This window comes from Fulmarus glacialis, unplaced genomic scaffold (assembly GCF_000690835.1).
Source record: "Fulmarus glacialis isolate BGI_N327 unplaced genomic scaffold, ASM69083v1 scaffold15127, whole genome shotgun sequence".
NCBI lineage: Eukaryota > Metazoa > Chordata > Aves > Procellariiformes > Procellariidae > Fulmarus > Fulmarus glacialis.
In genome coordinates, this window is record NW_009221390.1 from 1 (window position 1) to 23,247 (window position 23,247).

The 23,247-nt window shown below is 42.6% G+C and overlaps 1 protein-coding gene across 1 annotated transcript in view; it reads left to right on the forward strand.

Annotated features, from left to right (window-relative positions):
* Positions 1-64: 64 nt before the first annotated feature.
* LOC104079170 (anthrax toxin receptor 1-like) overlaps positions 65-23,247 on the forward strand; it is a 57,917-nt gene continuing 34,734 nt past the window's right edge. The window contains exons 1-9 of the mRNA XM_009581105.1: positions 65-225; positions 12,399-12,470; positions 12,601-12,672; positions 14,832-14,913; positions 15,017-15,050; positions 17,003-17,082; positions 17,194-17,262; positions 17,466-17,546; positions 17,653-17,713. Of these exons, the coding sequence (XP_009579400.1) occupies positions 65-225; positions 12,399-12,470; positions 12,601-12,672; positions 14,832-14,913; positions 15,017-15,050; positions 17,003-17,082; positions 17,194-17,262; positions 17,466-17,546; positions 17,653-17,713 (712 nt within the window). The remainder of the gene's footprint in view (positions 226-12,398; positions 12,471-12,600; positions 12,673-14,831; positions 14,914-15,016; positions 15,051-17,002; positions 17,083-17,193; positions 17,263-17,465; positions 17,547-17,652; positions 17,714-23,247) is intronic.

Below are 23,247 nucleotides of genomic sequence, written 5' to 3' on the forward strand. Positions count from 1 at the left end.
GCCCGTAAGGTCTGCAGCGAGAGAGAGAGACTGGGGGAGGAGAAAGAATTAAGGAAGGGAAAAGATGGCGAGTTGCAGGAGCAGCGTGGAGAAAGCAGCGTTTTTGTGCTGCTTCTTGCTGGCAATGGGGAGCCTAACCTCCTGCGCCCGGCCGGAGGAGGAGGAAGAGCAAGAAGAGCAGCGCTCCTGTCACGGTGCCTTTGATCTCTACTTCGTCCTGGATAAGTAAGTGACAGTCGCATTTAAAAACGTTTATTCACCCTTCAGTGCCTCCTTGCAGCAGCAGGGACGTTGTTTCCACCGTCTCCCCGGGAGCCTTTCCCCACCTCCCCTTGGTGCCAAACGTGATGTGTGGGGCAGGATCCTTATTTTTGCTCCCCAAAACTTGCATGTTTCCCAAGTGGAGCATTTAGGGGAGCACTGTGCTTTATCCTGGGTTAGCTGCACATGCAAACCTGGGAAGTCAGGTGGCCTTCAGGTTGTGGTGCATGGGCTGTGAGCACTGGATTTGAGGGGATGGTTGGTCAGTGTCCCCAGCACTCCTGGAGTTTGGTGTCAAGACTCGGACTAAGCGCTGAGATGTCACCTGTGAGATTTAGCAGTGCCAGGGCTGTGCAGACCTACCTAAAGTTAAGACTAGACTGCTTGTATGTGGTGATTGCTTTTTTACAGACTCACTGTAAGGTTTTATAAAACTTGTTTCTGCTCAACTTCTTTGGAATTGTCTAAACCTGTGTTTGAGTTATGCCTATTAAAATAGGTTGGCAAATACTTTTCTTTAATACCATAGCCCAATTTAGGTATGGCCAGAGGGTATGGTTAAGCCCACATTCATAGGCATGTTATAGCAAGCACTAGCAAAGTGAGTGGTAAACTGGTGCACCCACAGGTGTTTTTCGGAAGGCACAAATTTCTGTTTCTCCTGGTGCACTGCTCTGGCTTGACAGCCAAGGGTTAAACTCAAGGAATAAATTGTTAGTCTCTGCATATGCTCAGTGTGGTGGTTATGTTATCTAATACATCCTGGGCTACATATGTGACATGGTATTATGAAAGACTGGAGCCTTTTTTTTGTAATTCTTACCCATAAGCCAGGTATGAAGGCTGCATTGTGCTGTTTCCTGGCTGGGAGAACTGTTCAGTCCATCAGGCCTTCTGCACAGCCTGCATGAGGCAAAAAGCCACCATCGCTCAGGAGCCAGTATATTCCCATATTCAAGAAGAAGAAAAAAAGTGTCATTAAGTAGTGATTCTGGTTTTAGAGCAAAAGGATCTGAAGAGCAAAGGCATTCTGCCTTTCTAAAAGATGCACTAATGCACCATGTGGTCATTGTTTTGTTTTCTTTCACTAAGAACTTGTTCCTGAAGTGTTCCTGCATGTCTAGAAAGAGCTCTGTGGGGGGCTAGTGTTAGTTCTCAAATTCATTCTCACCAGGCTTTCAAGAAGTGACTGGTACTGTTGTTATGCTCACTTCCTGTATTGAATTGCTTGTAACAACAAATGTTGGTGATTGCAATATGGGTTCTCTCCATGACATGATATCTGTCTTCCACAGTGCGATTTCCTTCTCTAAACTGGCGTTGTGTACCCCTAGCAATCACCACGCTGCGCTCCTATGCTACTTTTCATGTGTAGCTCAGAAAGCACTTTACTGGTGTGATCGCTGTAATCACTCATGTTGTATTTGGGGCAATCAAGGCAGAGAAGAGAGTTATTTGCTCAGAATTACTGATATGTCAAGCAATAGAAAGTTGGTTGTGTAAGCAACTTCTTCTGCAGCATTGTGGACATGAAATCATACATTTTCTTCTGGTACCCTACAGGTCTTGTGTCTTGGCTCAGGTGATATCTGCTCAGTACATTGGTCCACTGGAGACTGGATCTGATTATGGTTGAAGTAAAAGTCATGCACTTTGGTTCCAGTGGGAAAACTCTCTTTGACTTCATCACAAACTGAGTCTTTATACTATTTGAGAGGCTGAAAGAGGAACTCTTTGGTAAAAAGCTGCAGTAAAAGTTACTTGGGTCCCTGGATGGTTTTAGAATCCATCCCTGCTCCTACCGAGTGAGTGGCAATGCGGTGGCAAAGCTGCTTTTGGCCTCAATGAGATTGCATTACAGTCCATATGGGTAATATTAGAGTGCCAGATCTGAGGAGCTATAGGTCCCATGCTGCCTTCCTGCTGTAACCAAATGCATGTGGTACTCAGCCGGAGGGGATGGAGGATGTGTGCTGGCTGAGGGGGTATTTAGTCCCAGCTGTATTCTGTGACATCTGGCACAGCACAGGGAGCTTTAAGGAGGCAGGGAGGGTTGACTGAGTGAGTTGATAGACTCTGGATCTTGGGACACTTCATCAGGAAGGAACTAGATAATCCTTTAGTGTTGAGAAGGGTCAGGGTATTCCTGGTAAGGAGAAGGTAGGAAGCCAGTCAGAAGCAGCTGGTCAAATCTGAAAATGCAGTGGACACTTTTTTTTTTAGAATTGGATCCATGCTGATACATATCTGGGAAGAATTCTGGCTTTAACTTCTAATGGGAGAATCCCCAGAAAAACCCAGCCCTATACACCACAAAGTATCCCCATATGGCCTGGGGATTGCCTCCCTTTGTTGGTGCCTTGCCAGTCTGGAGTTAGATGCATTCAGTCTTAATTAGCTGTCTAACAATGGGATTGAAGCATTTGCTCTGTGAAAACTCCAGGCTTTAATCCTGTGACCCTGTAGCGTGTTCTTTAGCTGAATGACAGGCCCTGTCTCTGAAGTCAGCCTGGGTGAACCAAAATTACTTTAAATCTGCTTTGCTTTGGTTCTCCATAGAAAGATGTAATCTCACATCAGTAGGAGGCAAATTGGAAGAAGACAACAAACCTTTCTACTTATGCATGTAAGCACTGTGTGTTACTGCAATGACTTTATTGGGGCATGATTTTTCCTTTTCATTCTGCCAGGCAAAGTCTGTGGGGATTTAATCCTGCAGGCAACAACCATCAGATGGAAAAGATCATCTGCTGGTGAAGTTATTGGTATAATATATATGCTGCCAATTAGAAAAAGAAACTCACTGATTTCTTACAGTTTTTCTCTGCCTGTAGTTGATTGCAGCCCTTTATGCTAACTCCATGGGATAAGCAAGATCAGAGCAGTGGAACTAAGCCTTGGATGTCCGAGAAGCTGGCATGGTGGAAGGGAAAAGCAGCATGTGTGGGAGGGAGACGTGCCACCATCCTCCTTAGGATTGACTGACTGTGCCAGAGCCACATTAGACTGCCTTGTCTCTGGGGATGCTTAGATGAGCAAATCTCTTGAAGCTACGAGAACTGGACATTTGCTGGCTGTAGAGGCAGCTGCCTAGAGTCTGCAATCTTGTGCTGTCTGTATGTCATACTTCTTGAGTTATGCAGTCTTGAGCTTATTTGGAGGTGTAGTGGAAGACTTTAAAGTATCATACTGAAGCAGTAGAAATTTTCCTGTTTGCAGCTAAGTTACTCCCTTTGCATGAGGTAAGGCAGTATATTGTGCAGTTGGCATACCCATCTCTCCTATGGCATGTGGTAGGATCAAGTCACATGTGATATTAAAAATCTCGTGTTTACCTTTAAACAAGCATAGCTCTTAAACCCAACATAATGGATACCTGAGTACTTCTCACTTGCTTTGGTTGCTTCATTTGCTTTGGTTGTCTAGGTGCATGAAGAACTTGTTTCAGTCCCATCCCAAACTGCCAAGGACAGGTCCTCTTAGGGATTGGATTGCCTGACTATTCAGGCCTTGTAGTGACATCCTCATGCTTGAGTGTGTAAATAACTCTCTCTCATCCCTGCCTTGCTGTTGACATCCAGCTGTTGTTTGTAATCATATTGAAATGCACTTGCACAGCAGAAAGGATGACTGACCTCTAGTGTTTTCTAGTTATAACAGTGCCTGATAGCATTGTTATGATTGTTTATTAGTGCAACAAACAGAAATCCTTTTAAAGTAAGGACTTCTAACTGCCATAAATACTTGCTCCTGGTGATGCTTGACATGGCAGATCTGAGCTGCAGAGCTGTCTGTATTTTGTATTTACCAAGTATGAAGAAATTTTTTTGATTATTTTTTGACTGTAGGACAGGATGGGAATTGGGGAGGAAAAAGAATGTGAGATAGTTGAAAGTATTTTCTCTTTTTTCCTGCTGGGATGTTTGCTAAGAAATTGTTTGGATTTTGAGGAAAAATGAGCTGCACAGCTTTGGGAAAACATTTTCTTTTTCCACAGCACAGACCATGGCAGTGCAGATGTCTGAAGTAAGGCCCTGGCTGGTTTACTTTTAGGGCAGTGATTCTAATTCTTTTGGGGGGGGGCTTGCCTAACTACGCTTTCTCCACTCCTCATCTTCCCCCTGAACTTCTGGGTAGGCCTTCTTCATGGTACTCCTGTCTCTTGGGCCCACAACAATATTGCCTTTTGCATCAGTTTTGCTTTGTCTCCTGTGCTCCCAAGAGCATCCCTGTCAACAGCGACTTTGGTAGACGTGAGTACAATGTGGCCAGTCAAGCATTCTCGCTTGTAATCCATTTTCCAGCTGCCTCCCTTTAAACTCGGTAAGCCTCACTCCAGAGGTGAATATCACCGGTAGGGAGCTGGTGGGGAAAAGCACAACCTCTGATCAGATGGGAAATTACTACCCTGTCCCATCTCCCTCATGGTTTTGGCTTTCGGGTCTGTTCGCCCAACCTCCCCTTGAAAAACCAGCTTTGTGGGGTGGGAAACAGGTTGATACTTCCGAACTCACTTCAGGCAAGCCAAAAAGCCATCAGAACAACAGGCGTTTCAGTAGCTGCTATTCTGTGCCAGCTTTTATCATTTTAAGCAACTATACTGAATTGCTGATCTCCACATACCTTATTTTTTCACAATATGCCATATTTTAAGCAAATAAATAAGAGTTTAGTGAACACATTTTGTGTCCCCCTTCCCCCGCCCGCATGATTTCCTTGCCAATGATTTGAATTAATTTAGTAGTCATGGATTACAGGTACTAGTGAGAGCAAGTATTTTTGGCCTTAGGCTCTCACTGTAGCCCTCTGCCTTTCTTCCTGCATCCACATAGTCCCGGTCCAGGAGTGTTAGCTCAGAGCTGGACCTGTGGGAAATTCTACAGCTTCTCTCTCCACGCCGTCTCAGTCCGATGCTGTTCTGTGTGCTGGTTTTACGCAGTGCGTGAGAAGAGTGTAGCTAGCAACGTTGTTGTGGTTGGAAATTGGACTGCTGGCAGGATGTCTGAACACATGTTCTGACACCTAATTTAATTGCATTTGAAAATCTCATATTGACTGACTTAAAGTACTGCTGAACTCCCTTTTCTGTAAGCAAGAATATCTATCTACTGCAGCCAGACTTCAGTTCATCAGAAGATGTAGGACCTGATGCAGGTCAACTGCCTATTGAGATTGAGAGGACTTGCTGTCTGAATAAAAGTATCAGCTCTGTTCCTTAGATGGCATTGATTACAATACATGTATATTTAAAAATGGTTGTGTCTATCTGTCTTCCTCCTTTTCTGTCTGACTTCCCCTCCTGCCCCTTATAATGTAACCACATCATCTGCATGACACCTCTCGTTCTCCAACTGCCCGAAAGCAATATCTTTATTGCTTTCAAAACATAATCTGTTGGTATTTTGCCTTTGTATCTTTCTTTGTTGTGGTTATATCACAGCCAGTGCTGTGATTTTCTTACAACCAGGTATAATTGCTTGGAATGTTCCAAAGCAAATTTTTATTCAGCTTCAGACATACCTATGTTATTGGAACCAGGTTTTATTTGTTTGTATTTTGTCTGATATGATTCTGCCAGATTTGCCTTTTGGCAGGAAAAAAATGTTCAGGAAAACCAATTCTCTTCCCCTCTGCCCCAAGAAAAAAATTCTTTATAAAACACAAGGCAAAGCTAATGGGTACTGGTTATTTGACATAAAACGTGTACAGTTAATGGGAAGAAAAAGCTGTGGCAGCTTGTCATTTGCAGTCTATTTATGCATGTAACTAAATCTGATTTATTTGGGGCTTGAGCCAAGGAGGTAAACAGCAAGATTCCCACTGACCTAGGATTTTGGTTTGTGTGCGCTCAGTGATTGAGAATTTCATTACTTTTGTCTCAGCTTGCAGGCCAAACGCTGGTATGAATTGCGATTTGAGTTTGTATGAGATGTAGTAAGACTGAACCTTTTCATCTCAAATGTGGAGAAGATGCATTGACTCCTGTGAGTTATTAACAGTGCAAAAGCTGTATCTCCCTGGTCCTGGTTATCATTTGCACCTTGTTAAGAGTGTTGTGGTGTGACTGGGATTGAGCACCCTGCTTCGCTCCCCATGTTGTGGCTGAGGAGGACCGGGATGCTGAGAGTGGGTCTTCCAGGCCTGGTGCTGCTCAGAACAGCTCTGGAGCTTTGCAGGGAGATCTGAAGTGGTTGGATACTGTCTGAGCCTGGCTTCTGAATTTCACTTTGTGCTTTTGTGGTGGCTGGGTATGCAGCAAGAGCTATAGCACCAGGTGGATAGGACTTGTGGATTATTGTAGGAGCAATGGTTAATGTTTTGAGGGCTGACTTATAGAAGTCAGTAATGTTGCTGCAGACTTTCTCAGTAGTTTTACAGGAGAAAAGCTATCTAAAAAATTAATGGTTTTTGTCATGAAACCTTTTGGATTCAAGTACTTTGGGTCCTGGGCTTGGGGTTGCTGGCCTAGGACTAAGAAATCCATTTTCCAGTTACTTCTCTGTATCTTCCCCTCCCCATTCGAGCCCTTGTCTTGTCCATTAATGTTACAAGTACTTTGAAGCAAGGGCTGTATCAGAATAGCTGTCTCCACCAGTGTTTCTAATTGCCTTTGGAGCAGATAATATAAACTAGTCCTTCCTTGCCTGAATGAATCACCCAGTCAAGGTCCCTTCCATGCTTGCAAGAAGCATTGTTTGGAAGAGGAGGATTCTTGTCACTTTGAATGCTCTGCTGGCTCAGAAGGGAGCAGAGGGGTGGATGAACACGCGCGTGCATGTCTGAAACCACAACAAACTAGATGCCCCAGGGTTTGCTTTTATTGCAGAGCCGTTATTAGCCATGTGCAAGAATTCTGTTGTCTACAGTGTGGCCACAAAGAGCTCTCCAAACAACAACAACGTGCCACGTTTCTGAGCAATGGGCCATATACAGGGCCACCGTTAGCTCGAGGGGATAGAGACTTACAGTGCAAACTCAATGGGTGTTGTACTCGCCTGACACCATATTCAAATTGGACCCAGCATCAGTAATAAGAGGTCTGTTTCTTGCTCCAGGATCTCTGGAATTGCTGCCTTCAGTCAATCGGTAACAGAGGCAAATGTGCATGGCGGGGGAACAGGACAAGGGGCAGCTCTGTAGCTTCAAGGGGTTGCACTTTCTCACTTTCAGCAGGGAGGAAAGGCTTTGGGTCCTGCTGCCTTCTCTCTGTGTACATGTGGTAATAAAAATATTTACTGTTTGGGTAGTGCTGGGGTATTAACTTTCACTACTAAGCTGCAGGTCTGATGTATATTGTTGATCTGTATAGGTTCCTGATAGTGAATTCAGCTGTAGCTGTGAATCACACATGTCCTGGGACAGACACCTTACAACTGACCCTCCTGGTTTTTCCCTGCTGAAGTAACTGGGCTGAAAGTGGCACCCCATGTGCCAGGGTTGTGCTGCTTGATTTCCCTGGGCTCCAGCTTCCACTGCCTCTGGGAGCCTGTTAGGAAAGAAGAGGAGGTTTCCAGCCTGTCTCGCGCTTTGTTCTCTTCTCAAAGAGCAGTGAGGCAGATATGACTCTAACATGCTTGCCGTTCTTATACTGACAGAGCTCTGCTAAGCTAGAAGGAGTCACTCCAAAGTAAGCAGGAGCAGAATCAAGCCTTGCAATCACATCACTTCCTTCTATCCCCTGAAATGCTCGCTGACCTCCTCTTTTCCCCTCCCATCAAGCGGTAGCAATGTGAAATTCAGGGAAACGGCGGAAGAAGGAGCTGCAGCAGCAGCAGCAGCACCGAGCTGAGTCCCGATGAGGCCGGGAGCACATTCCTTCCTATGTTGTGGTTTGCTGACTCTTCTCTTTGTCTCGTGTGTAAGGGGAACAGAGCTGGTGGAGCGGGGAGCACACTCACAACAAATGGCTCCTGTGGGTTTTTTCACTTCGCTTGGGCCTACTTCTGATCCCAATTGCGTAGGTACGGACCTGGGGAAATTCTGCTGTTTCTCTGGACCCGCTCCAGGTTCACCCCAGTGGAACCGGCAGCAGAAACAGGCCCTGAAATATTTTCTGCGATGCTCCGGCTGCCCACAGCAGCTGTTTATTGCCTTGCGTTTTCCTTCACCATGAGAATTATGTAACCTCCGAGGGCTGAAACCTCACTGTCCCGCCTGACTCTGAAAGGCACACGAACTGCTTGTAAGCTGTGGGTCACTATCCACAGAGGTCTTTGGCTTGTGGGGCTTGGTACGTTGCAGAGAACGTCAGGCTCACTGGGCTTCTTCAGCGGGGAGAGTGCAGGGAGGAAGCCTGGCGCTCGGCTGGGTGGTGGTGGCCATTTTGATTGATGTGAGGAGTTGAACCAGGTTGCTGATGACCTGAAAAGCAGAAAATCTCTAAGGCAAGAGCCAACAAGACAGGTCAGGCTGTAACATCGTCTGTCTTTGCAGACAGCCACAGCGCTGGCTTGGTGGATCCACTGGTACAAACCTCCATAGCAGGGTATGTAGGGGTCCCTGGCTGCATCGCTTCCTCATGTCTTCCCCCGGTTACTGCTGAGGGTGGACGAGTGTGTGTCTCGCACCCAGTGATTTTTCTATGCAGTGCTGCTATTTTTTGTGCTTCATTTATTCTTTCCTCATTATTTGGAATTCTTCACAGTTCCTCTGAAATTTTACAGGAGTGTATCATTTGATGGCCAAACAGGCCAGGCAAGGAATCTGTTAGTCATTATTTACTGATGGCAATTCGAGACAACATGCCAGCTTTGTCTGAGGCTCCTATTAGCACAGGTATGCCGATTCAGGAGTTGTTTGTTCTTAGTTATTGTAAGGTTCTAAGGGAAACAACAAAAGCACTGAAACTGCTGTAAAAATCATGCTGTGCACATGTCCAAGAATAACCTGTGGTGTAGAGCATCACTGAAAGACCTTGTGCTTTCTCTAGGCTTGTTAACTGTGGACTTAAAAATGAGTATGGCTTTCAAGCATTGGCCATGGTCATAAAGGAGCTTAGGGTATGCTTGGAGCCTCCCACTTGCCATGGGAAACCAAGGAAAAAACCTCCTCGTCTGATCTAGCCATGAAGGGCAGCAAGTTAGTTTATGCTGCCAGCAAAAGTGATTCTGCAGTGTGAAAGATAAGATCCCAAAAGCAGTGAAATGCCTCAGTATTTTTAATAATGTTGGACAGCTTCTCTTTGTCAGTGCTGGGAGTAATATTTGACAGCATTTGGCAACTTAGTATATAGTTTAGCAAACATTTTATTATTGTAAATTTTTGTTTAATCTGCCATTAAAACTGCCGTTGGTGGTTTTGTGGGTTCAGCCCTCTGGGGCAACAGATTAAACTATATCAGGGCAAACCCCAGAAGCCTCCAAAACAAAATAAATAGACTTTACAAACAGGGGTATCTAGAGGCAAGTTTGGGGGAAGGGGTGGGAAATCAGGTTCTTCTATAAGCCAGGCCACCTCCACTGGTGTTCATGAGGAGTTGGATGTGACTACCATCTGTGGCACTTGGGCATCATTTGCAGTGGGAGGTGACACACCGGGTCTTTTGAGGGATGTGGTGGGGCAAGTGATTAAGTGCTGACCACTGGTATTCTTTATATGAGATTTTGAAGCAGTACAATTTTCTTGCTAGTATGGCTTGTCTGGCTTGCTTGCCTGGCTTTGACACTTCCCAGCTGATAAGCAACATGTGGGTGCAGGATTCCTCCTAGGGGAGAAGGAGACCTGCCACCATGCTGAAGTTCTTCTGCTCCACAGGGTTGTAGCTCAGGGATGTAGATCCAGGTGCTCTGGGAGCACAGTATGCTTCCTGTAAGGACCAGCCCATGACAGAGACCTCCCTAGCTTTTCAGAGGTGGGCATCTATAGATTTATTACAGCCAATTCTAGTTACTCTTAGTCTCACTGGCTGTACCCTTTCCAAGAAGGGGTGTTTCATTATAGTCAGAGTACATGGAAGTGCACACAGTATGAAGTTTATCTGTACATTTTCACTTCAAAAGTCTTCATGTTTTTCCACTATTAGTGGCTTATAATTTTCTTGAATTTTCAATGTCTAGGCTGTTTTGCCAAGCTGTTCTTTGCCTGAGGGTAGATTAAAAAAAAGGGGAGGGCGGGGAAGTAATTCTGACAGTCCTAAGAAGGTACTGGAAATGATGATTTGTTGCTGTTATAAAGAAAATTCATTGCTACTTTCTTTTTTGGATTGCATCAGTGCCTCTGCAGCTGGCAGTAGAAATTCGATACCTCATCCAAAATAGGTCAGTCTTTTCCAAGTAAGAAACTGTGGCTATTCTATGTAGGGAAGTGAGTCCATTGGAAATTGCAAGAATTGGACTTAGTGAGATGGCAAGCTCAGAATGAAACTGAAAGTGTCAACTCCAGGGGGGAAACAATTAAAAAAAAAAAAAAAAAAAAAATTGGGAGCTGTAAATGTGTTTTGCATAGATTAAAGGAAAATCTGTTTGAGTTTAGCAGGCTTAGAGATTTAGTCTGGGACTTTCAGAATTATAGGTGTTGGACTGCCTCAGATCCCTTCTAGAAAAGCAGTGCTTAAAGTACATACCTCACATCTGCCTGGATTATTTTTTAATGATGTGAAAAGGGCTCTTTTGCTAATAGTGCCAGCACCTTTCATTGGTGCTCTTCACAAATATATAATCATGTCTCATCCGTTGCCTAGCACATATAAATCGGACACTGCAGAGGATCCAGATCCTTGGTTCAAGCAGTCCCTAGTGCTTTGTTGCCCTCTCTCAGTGCCTGGCAATTTCTTCATTCTTTGGTAACCAGTTTGTTATGTGAATGAATCACCAGTTCTCCAGAAGAGCAGCGTGAAAGCACAGGGTTACACAAGCCAAGCTTATTCTGGCTTATGTACTTCAGGGGTCTCTTTTCGGTCCTTGTCCCTTTATCTTTGCTCTTCTTCTCCACTCCACCAGCACCGTTGCAGGGCAGGCAATGCCATATTATGTGAGCTTCTGTATGCTGAACTCTACCTCATGTACAGGGGCAGAAGTGATTGGCATAGGGTCACTTGGAAAGCCCATAGTAGAACTGAGATTTGTAACATGGGATCATTTTTTCTCCCTTTTTTTAATCCATTTACACAGAAAAATGTCTAACAGCAGTTAGAGGAAACCTGTGCTTTAGAATAGTTAAATTTCAGGAATTTTTTTAGTTCTTCTGTGTCTAAGCCCTTGCGATCCTTCTGTATGTGCTGTTTTATTTATCTTTCTGCCTAAGACACCTGAGTTTGCCTGGCAAAGAAAGCGAATGAGCTGTTCTCTCTTAAACACCGCAGTCCTAGGGAGGGCTTTTAAAATTGTCGACTTCTCATGCTTTGTAGCCTTTTTAAAGGCTTGAAAGTGTATGGCATAGATCCACACGGTAGAAATCACCTGTCATTTACTGCATGAGTTGCTGCATGCAAGGCTCTGTTTGAGGTCTGAGTCCCACCAGACTGTGGGGGTCCCCGAGCAGAAAAAAAGCCAGGGAGTGGCAGTAATGCAGCTTTATATATTGCGAACGGCAGCACAAATGTGTAAGTTTGTGCATGTAACTAAGTTGCCCAAGTTTTCACAAGAAATCTGTAATGGAGCCAGGGATTGACTGTACAGAATGCTAGTCCGAATTACTTCAAAAGCTTTCTCTCTTGAAACAAACAGTAATTCATGGAAACATTCTCCCACGCGTTCTGGGAGAATAGGAGATCAGTCAAGGCTTTCTGTGTGGCTGCAAGGGCAGAGCTGTGCTCTAGGAAAGTAAATCATCTGCTAGCAGATGATTTAGTGAAGTCAAATAAAATTAATCAAGCTAGAAGAAAATACTTATATTTTATGTTACAAAAGGAGCAAAAGCAGATGGAAGAGTTACTGAACTTGTTTTGAAATTGTATGGTAAACGATTTCAGACTTATTTCTACTTCTCTTTGAGTCAGTGGGTTTTGTCGTGATGGCTCCTGTTACAGCTTCCAACTGCTATAGAAGCCTCAACAGAGTTAACTGCCTCATCTCCATAGACATTTAGGGACGTTGTGTCCCTAACCACCATTGCAGTAGCCCAGGCTTAAAATGCAGAGTGGAACAGGGAATTTTTTCTGTGAAATAAGGTGAATGTAATCAATTATGTTTTGTATGCAGGTCTGGAAGTGTCAGAAATCATTGGACGGAGATTTACTCTTTTGTGGAAAGCCTAGCTGAGAAGTTCATAAGGTAAAGTTTTCTTACGATGATATTTTAATTTGCTATATATAATTTATTTTTTCATTCGCTGCTTCTTGACAAATGAAAATCTGCTGAATGTGTGTCTGTGACGTAGATCTGGCTTGTTCTTCTGTTTCAGTCCAATGTTGCGGATGTCTTTCATCGTTTTTTCTTCACGAGGCACTACAGTCATGAAACTAACGGAAAACAGGCAAGTATTCCACAGCTTTCATCCAGAAATACCCTCCATCCCTCCTCTCAAGCAACGAGTGGCCCCAAAACCAGAATTCAGAGCTCTGTCTCGGCCCTCAGTGTGGCACCAACTGAAATCTTTTCCACCGTTCCCAACTGGAAGAGGGCTTAGAAGGCCTTTGGATCTCTCATTACCATTTTTTCAGCCTTATAAGAGAAAGGCAGCACCAGGCTGTCTGTTCTTTCTCGCAGTGTTTCAGGGAGAAACTGTGTTTTCCAGTCAAGGGTTCATTTACATCCTTGCTGTCCTCAACTACCCAAGTAAGGGCAGTTTTTGTGTAAGAGATCTCAGACCCTGAGTTGATGACCAAAAGACTGTATGGAAAGTCCCACAGTGCCCTCTGAAGTGGCCTGAAGCTCTGAATTTTATGCCAGCAGCCGGTCTTAGCCAGTGCTGGAGCAGTGCCTCGCCAGGCTATCGCACCCCTCTCCTGGACTGCCTTCAGGTAGCACCCGCACCAGAGGTGGTTTGCACAGCCGAGTGACAGGCTTTTTAAGAAAAAGAGTCTGAGGCTGGAGCAAAATTTTTCTTGCCACCTTCACAACCAAATCCTCTTTTAAAAAAACAAAACAAAACCAAAAAAACCCACCAAAAAACCAAAACCAACAAGAAAAATAAGAACTCCCCAAAACCAAGAAACCCACCAAAAAAACCCCACCCCAAAAACCAAAACGAAAACCCCAAATAATTTTGGGTGTAATTTGCCTCACACATGGAAATCCCTGTCATGGAGGTGCTTCTAAGTATTTTCTTTCGTTTCAGCTTAAAGCCCTTGCTTTTGCTACTGCTTCTGTCTGCGTGAGAGGGCCTCAGTAGCACAGTGCACCCTATAAATAAAGGGGGCTCTGGAGCAGTTTTGAAAGAACAACCCTCTCTTTTATATTCCAGGGCTTCATCCAAAGCCAGAAACCCGGCAAGGGGTCTTGCTTTTCTGCTGGCTCCACTGAGTTTTGGCTCAGGTCTCCATCTTGTACCTTGGTGACAGAGCTCAAACTTGCTTACTTCTCCCGGGTAGATTTGCTCTTTGCAAGGTGGAAAGTAGACAGGAACCCTGTGGCAATATGTTGAACATGGTATTAGGATGTTCCCTCTCCTAAACTCCTGTTCTCTGTATGGACCATGTGTGCCTTTTCAGCTCATTTTATACTTTGAAAGGGTAAAAATGTGCTTTTTGCCCTAAGGACATCCCCAATCCCAGCTCCTGATTTTACCTTTGTCCCACATAGACTCCTGTTTCCTAATTGGGGTTGTGCCACCTAAAATGCCCAGTTACAAAATGGAGCTTAGAGAGACTCTCACTATCTTTTTAAAAAAGGGTGCCCCATAGCACCTGGGGCTGATGTTTGGACTTCCTACATCTTGTCTGTTGAATAATTGTTTTGTGATTTGGCCTTATTTGTGTTCCATTAATACATGAAAACTTTGCTAAGGATCAGGGTCTTGTAGTGATCAGTGATCAATTGATCAATTAAATTATTAATTTCCCTGAGCGATCCTCTTGGTTATCATGTATGTGTTTGTGGAGCAAGAAGCTATGCAACAGGGGCCATGGTATCAAAGTCCGTCTCTTCCCAGGGAGCAATCTGTGCCTCAGGAAGGTTGATCAGTCCCTGCTCTAGGATAGGAAATTCTCATCATTCCCATCCCGTTCTCTTATCTTTTGGCCTCTGTCTTTATAATGGAAAAGTCCTAATCCCAACTGTCTTGATAATTGATTGAATATGGAGTTTTTATTTGTCCCATTTTCATGACAGGGTCATAAGTTTTTAAATTCTCATTCCATCTGCAGTTTGTCAGAGTTTAATATCTGGCACTTGTTTTAATTCAGTCTTATCCTGCCTGACAGTGTACCAGAATGAGGGAGCAGGAACAGAATTGCACCCTTAAAATGTGTTAGCCCTAACATTGTATCATATGTCCAGTTTTGTGCTCCCATGGGTGTTTGGCTGAAAAATTGTGGATTTTGAAAAATCTTGGGTTTACCAACGTTTTAGCTGGTGTGTATGCACTCTGTGCAGTGTACTGACAGGGTGCATAATCTAGCTGTAGTAGAAGAATATCTCAAGAAAACAAAACTTCTAATAAAATTATCTTCCCCTGTTTTTTCTTATCCAAAGGGAAGCCATAAGACGAGGGCTTGACATTCTTCAGTATGAAGTGCCTGGAGGAGACACATTCATGCATGAAGGATTTAAAAGGGTACACATCACAGTACCTCCTTTCTTTGATTTATATGTATAAACTTTGCTTTGCTTGCTGCTGCCGTGTTTGAGAGCTAACAATGTTCTACACCTCATTGCAGGCAAACGAGCAGATTTACCACGAAACCTATGGAGGTAGGCATTGTATATCACTCATATTGTATATCTGCATTGAAAAGACAGGGATGATAGTTCTTTATATGACCTGCAGTAAACCCGCCGAGGGAAGTGTTGGAGAAGGAATTGGTGTTACATAATCACTACATTCCATTTTGACTACAGCTCTACTTTTAAATGCATGATTCATGGTTTATTAAGACCAGAGGAGACCAGTATTATCACAGATCTGACCCAGTGCAGAATACAGACCAAAGCATTACAGCCAGAACTGCCTGTCCCACACCCAGGGGACAGGAATACCCAGATTTTCCTGCACCCTTCTGTCCTGATGCACTCAGCCCCGTCTGCCTCGTGTGCCCAAGTCCTTGTTCTTATTAGTGTAGGTATGAATGCAGTCAGCTAAGATTTTTGTATCAATGTGAATGATTTGGGATCAGGTTCTGAGTTCCTAAAATGTAAATTTTCACTAAATCTTAAGAGGGAAATGTATTTATGTCTTTTTTCTGTGCCAAAAGAAGGCCTAATTAGTTAAACTGAACACTTCTTGCCTGGTTTTTACCCTGGTGTGAGGTTGTTCTCATTTGTGGGCTGATGTTCTCTTTGGAAGATAGAGAAATGAGTCGGTGCCTTTTTAATAACATAGGCTGTGAGTGTAGAGTCTTCAGCAGCAGCTCTGCGTGGCTTCTCAGACGCTTCTGCCAGCGAAATCAAGAGTCCTGAAGAGTCCAACTGAAAACTATTTTATCTCTTCATAACATATAGCTAAGAACTAATCAACTATTCTGTAAGTTGATTAGGAAGGAAAAAGAAGTAGATGAGATCTGGATTTATAAGCTAAAATATCAGGGGAGAAACAAGTGTTCAAAAAATAAGATCTACAATTTTTCAGCCTTTTTGAAGCATGCTGGGCAGAAACAAAATATGGGAATCCAAGCTATTTTTCCCCCCCTCAAGTTGCAGGTCATTTTTTTAAGATTTATGTCTGTGTCTGACATGACATGGGAAGCACTGCATGGCATAAGAAACCTGTCAGAACTAATCAGTCTTTAATTTCAGACAGTATGAGGAAAGACACTTGAAATTGTAATAGATTATTTTGAAAAAATAACAAATACTTTCCTGAAAGTAACATGTATGTGTATCAGTTACTTTAAGAACTATGGATGCAGAATTGTTGATTGAACCGTAGTTTGCACATTAATTTGGTTTAATTTTGTTAACATGTTGCATTTTTCTAGGTAATATTGTATTCTATACTGCATTACATATATAGCTATCCAAAGTCTATGCAACATTTTCACTTAAACTCGGGTGGGATATGAAATGTCTTATCACAAGGCATGAATTTTCTCCAGTTGACCTGATCTTAAGGTTTTCACTCACGCTCAGAATTCCTGTGAACTTCACTGACAGCTCTTGTTGCTTGAGAAGTGTAGGACTGAACCCCGTGTAGAAGCACATTTCATGCCATGTTCAGTGGGGTTGCTCTTTGAAAGTCTGCTGGAGGGGAAGGTAGGATGGCAGAAAAGCTCCTTTTGCAGAGGTATCTCTTGCCACAGTCTCTGGGAAAGATTTGTGTAGACATCTCTGTCAAGAGAAGAGAGGAAACCTCTCCCTCTCTGTGGATCCATTTTGCCACTTCTCCACACGAAGGGTCTAGATGTAGTCTTGGTAGGTGCTATATTTTATGCAGAACAGAGAAGTTTGTGCATGGACCTTGTTAGAGCAGTACTCTCCTTTCAGTGAGGCTTGCGGTATGAAGGTGCACAGGTTTTGGCTTATTGCGTGCTATTATGCATCTGACCTTCAGCTGATATATCTCCAACAAAATCCATACAAATTAGGCTGAGAGTCTGGCCTTACGATTTGGTATTTGTCAGCAAAAAGGAATGCCTCACGTCAAACTTTCTTTTCATTGCTGAATCTTCTGTCATACGTATGCAATCTGTTAACTATTCTTCATGTAGGAGTTCGGACCGCTAGTGTGATTATTGCTCTGACGGATGGAGAATTGCAAGACGTTCAGTTTTATTATGCAGAACAAGAAGTAAGTCACCTTCACGTTTACCCAAACTACCTTATGTCAAACCTGTAGGCATTTACTGTTAGCTCCACTGACTATATGGCTTTGCATTTAATGGCTTTTTTTTTTATTTAGGCCAACAGAGCCAGAAGCTTTGGAGCTATTGTTTATTGTGTTGGAGTGAAAGATTTCAATGAAACTCAGGTAACCTTGCTTGCTTTCTTCTTGTGCAGTAGTATAACAGAAAAGCAAAACAAGTAACAGCATCAGATGAAGGCATTTATTTAATTATTTGAGGCATAAATCATTTTGTGTCTGTATGATGTCTTTTAGCAAGTATGAAAGGGCCCAGTTTTGTTCACTGTAATTTTGTTTTCTTCATGATTTATGATTGTCTTTCTTTGCAGCTGTCAACAATTGCTGACAGCATCGATCATGTTTTTCCAGTTACGGGAGGCTTTTATGCCCTAAGAGGAACAATTGATTCAGTAAGTTGGGTATTCTGAAACCCAGAAAAGGGCACCCTTTCCTTTATTAATAATGCATAGATAAAAATGATTGATTACCAAAAATGCTGTTATCGAAATCTTTTAGATTCTCAAGAAATCTTGCATTGAGATCCTAGCAGCTGAACCATCAAGTGTTTGTGCAGGAGGTAAGTTTCCACAAGAACAGTGTGATAAGGCAAATGAATGACAAGGATGAAATGTCAGTAACTACCTAATGTGGTATCGGAGCTGAAGCCCGCGGATGTGTTAGAGCGTCCCCTCGGGCCATGGCTAAAGCCCTGTGTGCGCCTTCTCAGCTTGAGAAGAAAAATTGTGCCGATAAGCACATGGCTGCTGCGGCTGAATGCCAGCTTGGAGAGTTGGCTGAGGTAGCACTTGGGGAACTGGGGATACTGCTTTTTAAAATATCTGAGAAGGAGGAGACAGAAGTGATATGAAGTCAGACTGCCAGAGGTATTTTAGGGTCTAGAGGCGATGTCTCACAAATTTCTGGAAAGACTGCGTTCCTGGGATCTGCTGGGACTCGTCAGCAGTTAGAACAAGATTTTTGCAAAACACTCACAGAAATTTTAGGTTTATTGAACCAGATATGATTAACTGCATAGGCTAGGATACCTGATGTGTTTTCCAAAGTACTAATGTTTTACTTATTTGCAATGAAAGAACTGTTAGTGTATATGGTAAACATGAAGAATTCCCAGAGGAGCTGTTGATAATTTCATGCCTTTCATGTCTAGTATATTTAACTTGGATTTGTTCTGGTTTACGCTAGCAATTCACTTGCTGTGTTTTTGTCTACGTAAGAGGCTCTTGCAGCAGAGTAAGAGTGACACCATAAGTTTGCTGGAAGGTACAGTTTTACAGCATGGTTATTTAGATCTGATGTTACTGTCTTGTGTTCATTTCCGTACTCACTGTAAAAATGAGCACATAAAAATAAAATGGCAATGATGCATGAAAGCTGACCTTGAAAACAGATGAAAATAGGAAACTCGGGGAAAAATCTAATAAATATCACAGAGAAAAGAAAATGTTCACTCTTCATTTCCACATGTCGATCACGATATGATCTTGCCCAGAGTATTTCGATTTAAAATGAAATATCCTTGTATCTTTTGAACTATTCCTAAATATATAATTGTGAACTAGACGTTTGTGATAAATCTTGTCTGTGGAAAAATTAAAGGAATGATTTTGCTTTTAAAAATCTTCTTGTGGAGATAAATTGATAAAAAACAATTTTAAAGCTTTGACATTTCAAAGCTTTTTTATTTCATAGTGATAAATCCTTTCTTTTTTTGCTTGCTTATTGTATACCAGGCAATTTTTTGTGCAACAGCTTATTGCAAGCTTTCCTGTTCAACAAAAATTGTATTTAGCTACATGAAAATGTGAGTGTTCCAATAGGAGAGATTTCAGTAGTATTCTTGTAATTGTTTGGAACAATGTTAAGAATATTGGAAAGTTGAAACTGAAACCATTTTTTCAAATGGAAATTTGAAAATATTTTTCTAAAGTATTTAAGAAAATGAATTTTCAAGAAAAGATTTGCTTTTCAAAAATGAATATATTTCAGCAAAAAGAGTAAAATTTCTTTTTTTCAAAAGGAATCCGTTTGATTCCTGATTCTATGAGTTCAAACCACTTCATTTTTTGCCAAGTTTGCTAGGTAACTAGTTTATCACAAATGTGATTAAAAATACACAGGTACACTTAAAAATAGTTTGCCCTCCTTTAAAAAAAAAAAATTGTTGCATTACTTGCATCTGTAAAAGTTTTTCCTTGTCTTTGTGGCTTTCAAATAATACCAATATAAATCAGGCAGAACCAGTTTCTCTGTATTTCTGCTGATTCAGCAAAATACCACCACTTGTTTCACTTAAATTCTGAGGTCTGCCCCTGTTGACAAAGCTATCCAGCAAAGGCTGGCACTGGTGAAGTGTGGTGCTGAATCACCAGGGCATGAAGACTTGGATCTCACATGCTTGAAGGCTTGCTTATAGCAGCAGGGAACTTGAAAATAAGAGGAAGCCAAAACTGCAGCTGCAAACGGTGCATACTGTCGTGTTAAATGGTCTTTAGCGCCAAGAATCAGGCCTGTAATAGCTTTTATTATGAGTCTAGTCCTGCAAGCCTTAGCTGAAATGAACTCCTGCAAGAGATTTTACAGCATGAGGCTGCAAATATTTACACTTGTGCTTGGCTTTGTTATCTTTTATTATCCCACTTACTTCAACATAGCCAGAGGTTCATCTTTATAGCTGTGTGCACCACTGTCTCCTGGAGGGAATCTCCTGGGATCGAACAACATTTTTCATGGTAGTGTGAATCCATATCCTGAGTCCAGTTCACTGGACAGTCAGATATAGTTCTGCTCTATGTAATGTGACTTACTTTTTTTCATGTACTTTATTTGGACTTTAATGCAAAAAATACTGAAGCCTATGAAGTCATCTCAGAATTTTAATGCATTTTAAATTTAGGTAATTACTAATGTAGTTTGCTGATAATATATAGGTACGATATATAGCTATTGAATCCTATATAAAAATATATATACACCTGCATTTAGAACTGGCTGAAAATTAGAACATAACATTTTCTAGAAATGCAACATTCCTCCTCATTTTTTCTAAGGTAGGAATTTTATTTGTTTTTTAAAAAAATGAGTAATTGAAATTTGCATTTCAAAATTTTGATTGAAGAATAGTAGACCTTTTGAAAGAGTGCAAGATATTATCACATTCTCCAGCAAAGAAGCTTGCTTGTTTACAGCCTTGAAATGTGGCTCTGTCCATGCTTTTTGTATGAAACTTATCTGAGTGAGGAGGTGGTAATCAGTTTGGCTTTTATTTAGCATTATTACTAATTTTTAGAATCTGGTATGAGATCGTGAGGGCTTTGTGTTGCTCAGTGGAAGCCAGTCATGATCAGGGCTTAGAACAGACTCTGACCCACTCCTTGTAACCATTCTTGCAACTCCTGATTACCACTGTGTTGGTGATTACTGGTGATCTTGGCTTCATTTTTGACTTGCCAGAGGTTTAGTAAATTGCCGATGAAACGATTTCCACGTGGGACTCTGTGACGAAGCTATCTGGCAAGTCCATTTACAAATTGATCTTGTCCTGTTATGACAGCTATCTGATGCTTAATGCTTTTTGACCCTGCAAATTTATCGTCCTCGATGTGGAGAAATGTAGTTGGGTCCTTCCCGTTCCCTCTGATTGAAAGTGACCAAGACATGCAGCCTGTAAACAGGCTATCAGTGCAGAATTGGAGGTGCCTCATATCCTGTTTGACAGCATCATTGCTTTGATTATGCTTACGGTACGCAGATGTGATTGAAAGGGTTTGTTGGATGTGGCATCCTACTGGCCACATCAACTACCAGGTGTGGATGCAAGCCGTCAGCTTCTCATCAGAGTCACAGAAGTGAAGCCGACAGCGCAGCCAGCGCACACCAGCTTCAACCTACCATCTCGCTGCCAGCGCCGCCTGGTTATTTCAGTGCTGACCTTTTTCCCTTCGCTGTCTTGTCAAAAGCTACAATCTACAATCTGACAGTAACTAAGGAAGAAAAGGACGCAGTCAGAGCCAGGGTGCAAAATTAAATGGAATTAGCCATTTCAACAGACCATCATCCAGAACACGTTAATGCTCCAGAGCATCTGAAGGGGCAGCCTTCTTAACAGCAACAACCAAATCCAGTACCAGCTGTTTACATTTCCATGCAAGTCTGGTATTGAGACTATATTGTCAGCTTGTGTTGGTGGACAGGTTACTACTGAGTCAGTTAGTCACAACTGACTGCAGAGTGGCGGTGGAAAGAAGGGCAGGAGAGGTAAACTATCTTGACAAGTCTAAACTTCTAGATGTAGCTTTTACCTTCGATGTTTTGCGTTGCAAGTCTCTTACTTGCTGCCTCTTTTTAAAGCCACTGCAATAGCCATCAATTAAGCGTTTGTGGTTGCTGCCTTTTAAGACCATCCGTTCAGGAGAGGGGAAAAAAATTTTATTGCAATTTTATTTCAGCAAGCTACTTCTATAATATAAAATTGAGAGACAAAAAAGTTCTTAGCTGGGTGTTCAGGTCACTATGGAGTGGGCTGGCTACAAGCAAGTCTGGGGTAATGCGTGGTCCCAGGCAGATAGTTCTGGCAGGTGGGCAGAGGCCCAGTTGCCCTCAGAGCTGGCTGTGACTCTCAGCTCTGCTGGCAAAAAAAGGATGTTCATCAAGAATAACTCTCAGCATATCAGCTGGGTTAAATGTAGAGTGGCTCAAGGCATGAATCAGACTTAGAGTCTTGCTGGAGTAAGAAGCAGCTGAATCTGCCCTACAGTCCATTCTTATTTGTTTAAAGAAGTGCCCTCTGCCTCCAGTGGGAACCCTGGGGAGGTATAACCCTTCCCTTAAAAAAAGAGGCCAAATTCTGATGCTGGCTCTGTGTGTTTGGCTCTTGATGTGTTCAGTGAGGTCTCAAATATGATCATCTTTCTTCAGCAAAGTGCCAAAAATGTGTTTCACTTTAATATGCACTCCAGTAGATATTTTCTTTTTCCCCTCCCAAAATATCTTCTGGTTCCCATACTCCTACCAGCCTGTGTCAGTTCAGAGCACTGCTCTAAGGGAAGGTTACCATGAGGAAAACCAGAGTGTGGGTTTCCAGTGCTTGGTCGTAACTTGTCCATGCCCTTGTCCAATTCACTCAGAGTTGCATTAGACCTCAATGTAGTGAGAATGTGTTTTTCGCCAGAACAAGCTGTTTGTACGGAAAAGTTAAAGCACTCCACATCCTCATGCTAGCTTGCCTTGCAGTAACTTGATAGTGAAGAGCAGGCAGACTAAGCTGAATATGTATTTCAGCCACTTTTGGACCTCATGCAGTGTTATCCAATAACAAGTCCTGCCTCCAAAGCATACAAATAACATGGCAGTGCATCATATGAAATGTTAGCGAAAGCCAGATCTCATGTCTCTAAAAATTGGGTATCGCTCCCCTCAATCCTATCAACATTGTTTTCCTCTCATTTTTAGTATGTTCATCAAACTATAATTGATAACACATGTGGACTTGTTCATGCTGCTAGTGGGAAACTTCTATGCAGTTTATTCTTATTTTTCTATGTGTAGCTTGAAGATTATTTGGTCCTGTGTTGTGCTGGTCTCCTTAGTATTGGGCTGGTCTCAAATGCTGCTCAGTGGCTGGTATAAGCGAGCTCTGTGGAGGATTCAGCTAAAGTAGGAGATTTATGTGTGAAAGTGCAAATTCTGGGCTTTCCCTCGCTGTGTGCGTGGGTCTCTGCTGTCAGCTGGCTTCTTGCGTGTAGCATCAAAAGGAATTTCAAAAATACATTTGGCATGGAACAAATATGCAACGTGTCTCTCCACCTGCCTCCATTAAAGATGTTATCTCTGTGGTCAGTGTAGCAGCTACAGTGCATTTTGTGACCTAGAGGGAAGCTTCCCTTGCCACTTCCCCTCCTGTTGCATCTTGTGCCTAGCTTGGCAATTCAGGCTGGCCCCAAGAAGAAGGAGACTGTGGCTCCACCTGTGTAAAGTAAAAGGGAAGGGAGAGCAACAGACAGTTGTGTTGTGCTGTTATCAGAGCTCTGAGAAGTGCTACCCATATAGGTTACTAAGAAATAATTTTAAAAGCTTGCTGTGGAGAAGCTGAGA